Raw genomic sequence first — 7,356 nt, 5'->3', positions numbered from 1 at the left:
GACTAGCTGCCTCTAAGTCTACTAGGAACAAGTAGAAGGCAGAGACCTCTACCTCTNAGTTCTATTAGAATAAGCAGCTACTTCCACCCCATTATTCTAACAGCTTAGAATTATACTAAATAAACCTATTAATATAGTTCTTATCAATTTTCTCTCTACTATACTCTTAGAGTAGTTCTCTCTTAGCCTTAACTATTAAACGCCTAGTAATAGTCTTCTCTTCTAGTTTTATTAGGCGCTTAGTTAGTAGTTTATAGTTATATTAATAAGGCTTTTTATTACGTCGCTATTATATTATCTATCTTAGCATACTATAGACTAATTTAACGCGCCTTAGACTTAGATTTTCGCGTTTTTATAGATTAGAGATAGTAATAGTAATATTAGCTTTAGTATAGATCTTTAGAGTTTAGTATTATTAAGATATTACGCGTTATTATCACGTAGGTAATGTCACGGCGCTGTCTAACATAGCAGCGGACCGGCAGCTTCTAGGTGCCTAGCGAGGCTGGAATCCCCCGGGTGGCCGTTAGGGCTATAGCGCCAGCGAGGCAGCTAGCGCGTATTCTTCTAATTAGCTACTAGTAGATTCTAGGTGCGGGCCTAAGTACCTAGATTCTATAAAACTATAGCACTATAGTCTAGAGAGCTCTTTAAGCTACGTTCTATCTTCTACTCTTACTATCTATAGTAAGAGCTTATTAATTAGCTATAGTAATAGACTCTATATATATACTTATTCTTTTTATCTATAAATCTAAACTATAATATTACGTAGCTTCTCTTTATAGATACGCGTATTATATTACTATAAACTACCTTAAACTACTCTACTTCTCTAAAACGCCTAAAAAGCTTACTACTAGCGTAATAGTATATTCTAAAGAGTAGTTAATATATCTTTATAATACTATTTAGTATTTCTAGAAACTTAAGAAAAACTTTATTACGTCTTAAGAGTATAAATAGTCTCTATAAATCTAAGTTAAGAAGAGAGAGGCTAATATTTAATACTAGAAGGAGTAGTTAGTAGCTAACTAGAAATAGATTACTTAACTTAAGATTAAAAAGACCTAGCTTACTATAGCGGCTATATATATACTACTAATAATCTCTACTATTACTTTATTTTTCTCTATCTCTACTACTATTACTAAGACTACTATAGATAATCTAGCAGAACTATCTACGCCTACTACTCTTCTAAGTTTCTAAACTTCTAGCCTTAGTAAGAGAATACTTAACCTAAAGAAATTTAATAGACCTTAAAGCGATTTATACTAATTTATCTAGTAGATTTATAGTAAAATAAATATAAATATAGACTAATTTCTATAAGCTACTAGATATATACTATATATAGTAAAATATCTTACTAGAAAAATATATATATCAATACTACTAAAGATCTAATATAGAATTCTCTAGCTTATTAATTACTTATAGATACTAAAGTACTTAGAAAGAGTATTTAGTAACCCTAACTATATTTAGAATATCTAGAACTATCTTTTTTAATAGAAGTAGAAGAATCTAGACTTTACTATTTATTTATTAAAGTTCTAAAGTTTAGCCTTAGAAGTAGAAATACTAGAGAGTATACTACTTCTTTTATTATTCTAAGAGATCTCTTATAAACTCTAAGATATACTTCTCTATTATAATAGCGCAGATAAGACTACTTAGATTAATATTAGTAGCAGTGTTACTTAGAGGTATACAGAAGTGCGTAAGATATCAAATAAGCCTTAATTTAAATAGATATTTATAGACCTTATATAAAAGAATATGAAAAATCTACTTAATAAGCTATTATAGTAGTTAGGTTTATACAGTCGTTTTTCCTACTAGGCTGAATCGTACCCTAGTTCGGATCCTGTTCGGATGTATGTAGGAACGGGTGCTGAGCCGTTACAAACCCGTGTGATGCACGAACCCGTGAGGTACGTTATCTCTTCTTTATATATAGACTTTCTCTTATAAACTCTAGATATAGTAAAAACAATTTACGTACTTAAGTTTATTTAATTATACGCTATTATAGTAACTAGTGCGAAAGCGTAACAGATAGTGATGCGAAATAACTATTCATCTATCGACATGTTACATTGTATGATATAGTCGATGTACTAGCCTCTATTATCAATAGACTAGTAAATAGGTCTCTAATATAAGGGTCTGGCGCTCTAGAGGGCAATCGCGGAGTATATAAGAGGTTGTATCTGATAAGGAGCTATCTACTCTATTTGCGTGATGTTTATTTACTTATTGGAGAAAGGGTATGGCGAGTGTCGGAGCGCTGCTCGAATGGTAGGCAGAATGCAGCTCCTCTAGGCGACGCCTAGATTCTACGCTCGCAATCTGAATGTTGTTCGGATGCTGCGCGTGTAAAACCCGAAATTCCATCGAGGAGCTATTCAAATGGCGTTCACCCCGTTACAAGAAGTACTCTCCTATGTGCTGTTGTTGGTTGTCTTGTTTTAGGTAGCTTGTTCCTCATTAGTCTTCTTGGTCTTTCCATTGCCTTCTCTAAGAAAATGCAAGCCAGTTTTGTACTCGCTATGCTCCTGAGATAACTTAGTTTGCCTAACAAACAAGCTGATAAGAAAGCCAGCAAAGCTGACACAGGCATACAGGATAAACACCTTCTGCAACACATCCCAGTAGACAGCTCTAACAATCTGCTTTTGATCCGTAGGAAGGCCCGCAATCTTCGGGATACTGGCGGAGGCATCTTGGCCGTTGAATTCTGAGGCGAGTTGTGGGCCGATAGTGGACCTTAGACGGCTTTGCTTCGAGCTCATGACATTGTTAAAGATAACTCCGCCAATGATGACAGAAATAGAGGTACCAATTTGACGAGCTAAAGCGTAGGCAGAAACGGCAGGCCCAATATCTTGGGGCTCTATAGTTGTTTGAAGGGCGATTAGGGGCGCTTGAAAGCCGGTGCTAGATCCGAGTCCAGCGATGATCTGAAAGATGATAATCCGGTCCCAGCGAGGTTTGTCATCGAGATAGGTCAGGAGGCCAAGTCCAATGGTCATAATAAACAGACCACTAACAATGGGCCATCGGAAGTGTCCAGTTTTCTTAATAAGTATGCCAGCGCCTACCGAAAGGAACGAGGACGAAACAATGTACGGCAGCAGGTACACTCCAGACATGAGTGGGCTGGCTGCGAGCACAGCCTGGAAATACAGAGGCAACCAGTACGTACCACCGAGAAAAGCCATGGCATGCATGATACTCAAGCTATAGGCGGAGATACTGTTCCTGTAGCGGAAGATGCGCGGAGGAATGACAGGATAGTCGGCAAACCTATACTCGTAGATGTAGAAGAGTGTAATGGTAACCGTGCCAAACACAATGAGGCAGATAACTGTGGCGGATTTCCAGGCGTATTCAACACCGCCAAACTGAAGACCCATAAGCACCATGAGCGTGCCACCAATAACAAGTAGGTTACCAACCCAATCGACGGCAGCAAGGCCTTCTCTAAGAGGCGTGCGGGGATTGTGCAGCTTGAGAAAGAAGACCAAAACAGCAAGAGAAACCCCGCCAATGGGAAGGTTGATGTAAAAGCACCAACGCCAAGAAACTTTGTCTGTGAAGACACCGCCAATTACAGGACCTATGGCTGATGCCAAAGCCCAAACACTGCTTAGCAGACCAAAATACAAGCCGCGCTCCTGTAGAGAAAAGAGATCGGAAACACACATGTTAGGCAACGCAATAGCACCTCCACCACCAACGCCTTGGATAGCCCTGGCAGCGATAAGCATACCCATGCTTTGACTAATTGCACAAAGAAGCGACCCTAACAAGAATATGCTGACTGCGATGAGCAAAATCTGCTTGCGGCCAAAAATATCGGACATCTTTCCCCAAATGGGGACGATGGCAGCGTTGCCAAGAAGATAGGCACTACCAATCCAAACGTAACCAGCAGGAGCGTTAAACTGGTTGACAATGGTGGGGACAGCAGTTGTGATGATGGTAGTGTCCAGGGCGGAAAGGAAGAGGGACAAGGCGAGAGCACCCATGATTACTGTCGTCTCCAACTGGGTCCTGCTAGGTTCGGGCAAGTTGACGGAGTCTGCCGACTTGTCAGTGGACTTCTGTGTGCCTTTCCGACAGTCATGAGCAATCTCAAGGGAATATTGTTTTTGTTGAGTAGCATCATGGGTAAGAGTTTGGCTTTCGGTGTTGGCCATTGAACTATCGGGTTGGAACATGTAGTCCAGTGTCGAGTGTGTCATTATTTCGGTTTACCATGGAAGTAGTCCGTCGCTAGGCTGGGTGATGTGTTATAACATCTCTCGGACAAATCTCGTGCTTTTTTGTCAAGAGCTCGGACTGCAGATTGCAGAAGAAGTCGAGCTGATTGCGGAACTATACGTACATACAACCACCGCCTGTTGTAGGGAATACTAGCCAGTCGGGTGTCCTGCTATAACACGGAATATTTGATAGTTGACAGTTCTTTACCGAATAACAAAGGCTAGGCAACCCGGTAATACGGGGTTGTCTGACCAGTCTACAGGGTACAATGCTAGTCACCTGAGCGACTATCGGGCCGATAGAATCTATCGTCTGAACCTTGTTCGGGTAATATAGAAAGAATCTGGATACTCTAAGTAGTACCCGAATTCTGTAAGTAGACGGAGATTCTATTGAGAAGCTATCTGAAGTAGCGTAGTAAATCGTGGGTAGAGGGTAGGCAGCCTAATAGCTTAGCGAATACTTCTCCAAATCAGGTAGGAATTAGCTCATTTTAAACCTTAAAAATTCCTCTATAACTAACTAATATATTATTTAGTCTTACTCTAATAGTACTAGTGTTAGAAGTTAAAATGGATATTTTTATATTAAAACCTAACTAGCTATTATATATACTTAGTGCGTGTGATAACTTAGCTTATATTATTCTATCTACTACATCAAAGTATATATCTACTCTTCTTAATATATACCAACTCTACTACTATAGTAGCTTCTATAAAATAATTATAGTATTTACTTTATAGGAATAATAAGCCTAACTATTATATTATATAGCTTCAAAGGTATTTATGTTTAATAATACAATACTAATACGCTAGTACTAAGATACTATATAGTTAGACACTATAGTTAGCTAAAAGAAATATTAATTTTCAACTCTTCTATAAGGATTATAGCTATAAGCATATATAAAGAAAGTATTTAAGTATACACTATAATTTTATTAATCTATAGTTAAAGGTTATATATATATATGTTTATTAAAATAGAATATAAGCTTTTTAAAAGTTTAATTTCTTATTTAATATATGATTACTATAATTAATATTATATTAAAACGGCTAATACTATATTATTTAGATATTTTGTAGCTGATAGTTTAGCTGAATACTAATTATCTTTTTATATTCTCTATATTAAGATAAATTAGTATTAACGTATATTATAGAGTATTTATACTATATGTCTAAGAAATACCTTTATATAAATATATTTTACTATTTAAAAAGATTTATTCTATAGCTTAATAGTAATATAAGAAAGTAAAGTATTAACTATTAAATAGGAATTAAGATTAATATATATTTATTAACTATATCTATACTAATAGAAGCTTATAAAATTATAAAGGTTTTTTAAATATAGTAACTAATTCTTTATTTAATATAGAGAGAGCTTAAGTATAAAAGAATTTTAGATTTTTATTATAGTATTATATATAGAGAGACTAATAATAACTTAATACTTACTTAATATAAGAAGATATAGAATTACCATATAAAATGTTAGAAATTCAATTATTATATATTATTAATAAATTAATATAATTAAAAGTTAATATTTATCTATAATATATATAAATTTCTACTTAAAAAGGTAACATCTTATATTATTAATTATTTTTAACTTCTATATACTCTTATATACCTATCTCTTATAGCTTTATATAGTTATTAATTTTTTAATCTACTTAATAGAAATTAAGTAATTCTTAATATATAGAGATTTTTATTTCCTAGATATTTTATATTCTATATATATTTATCTTAATAACTAATATAATATTAAGTAAATTTAAATCTAATATTAGAATAGAATACTATAATACTCACTACTATAAGTTACTATAGATCTAGATAGTTTTCTCTAAAGCTTTAATATTAAAAGAAATATTATATAATAGCTATAATATAAAGTCTAGAACTAATAAAAGAAACTTAAATATCTAATATAGTAGTATAATAAAAAGAATATAAAAAGATTAAAAAAGGAATACTAAAGAAAGAAGTTAACTACTATAGCTATAAATAAGTATATAATAAATATTATACTCTGCTAATAGATATTAATAAATAAGAAAATGAATATTATATAATAAGTTTAATATAAAAGCTATATAGATAGTAGGTAAAACTATTTTACTAGTTAGAAATAACATTTCTATAGCTATATAACAATTATATAATTAAGAAAATATAACTAAATAGAAAGTTTTATAAATTTAAAGTATAAGAGAGTAATTATAGTATTATATAGAAGAGACTTAAAGTAGTAGTAGTTATAGTAGTAGTAGAAGTATTAGTAATAGATCACTACTTAAATTACTGTCTATAGCTATAATTAGTATAGTAAATAGATAGTAATATACTTTTCTTCTAAAGTTATTAACTAATTTTCTACTAAATTAAGATAAATAAGTAGTAGTATATTTTAGATAGCTAAATAGGTATATTCTATTATATAACACATTACTAAGCTTTATCTCTTTTAGTAAAAAAGATTATTTTTATAAACTTTATAAAGTTAAATAATTTTACTTTATATATTATTTTACTTAATAGTTTCTATAATAAGTATATTTTAATTAGATAGTTAAATTAATATTTATATAAGCTAGACTATAGCCTAATATAAATTACTTCTTAGTTTTACTAAGTTCTAGGTTTATAAAATTATTATTATACTATATATTATAAATAAAGTAATAACTATCTCTATAAAAAAAGAATTTATAATATAATTTAGAAATAGTTAATAGCGCTAGTATAAGTATATAATTAACTATTTAATAGCTTTTCTATACTTAATTTTAAATCTACTTATAGATTTTTAATCTTTTAATATATTATATATTATTAATAAGTTACTAAAAAGTTATAGAGACAATAGATTATAGATTTAAAAACTAGATATATAGTATTTATAATATTTATAATAAATATAAAGTAGACTTAAAGATAATTAAGTTTATTAGCTTTCTATAAAAGAAGCTTAAAGTCTTTAGTTAAGTTATTACTAAGCTTATATATATCTACTTATAATCTATCTTATATATTACTTAGTTATTTATAA

The 7,356-nt window shown here is 31.8% G+C and overlaps 1 protein-coding gene across 1 annotated transcript; it reads right to left on the bottom strand.

Moving 5' to 3' along the window:
• Positions 1-2,480: 2,480 nt before the first annotated feature.
• COCVIDRAFT_95484 (hypothetical protein) lies at positions 2,481-4,235 on the bottom strand (the record flags this gene model as incomplete). The annotated part of the gene is made up of 1 exon (XM_014702660.1): positions 2,481-4,235. One exon carries the CDS (start codon positions 4,233-4,235, stop codon positions 2,481-2,483), a length of 1,755 nt encoding a protein of 584 aa, XP_014558146.1.
• Positions 4,236-7,356: the final 3,121 nt, after the last annotated feature.

The sequence above is a fragment of the Bipolaris victoriae genome (assembly GCF_000527765.1).
Source record: "Bipolaris victoriae FI3 unplaced genomic scaffold scaffold_29, whole genome shotgun sequence".
NCBI lineage: Eukaryota > Fungi > Ascomycota > Dothideomycetes > Pleosporales > Pleosporaceae > Bipolaris > Bipolaris victoriae.
Note: the sequence above shows the minus strand (reverse complement) of the source record. Positions and strands in the feature narration are given on the sequence as shown.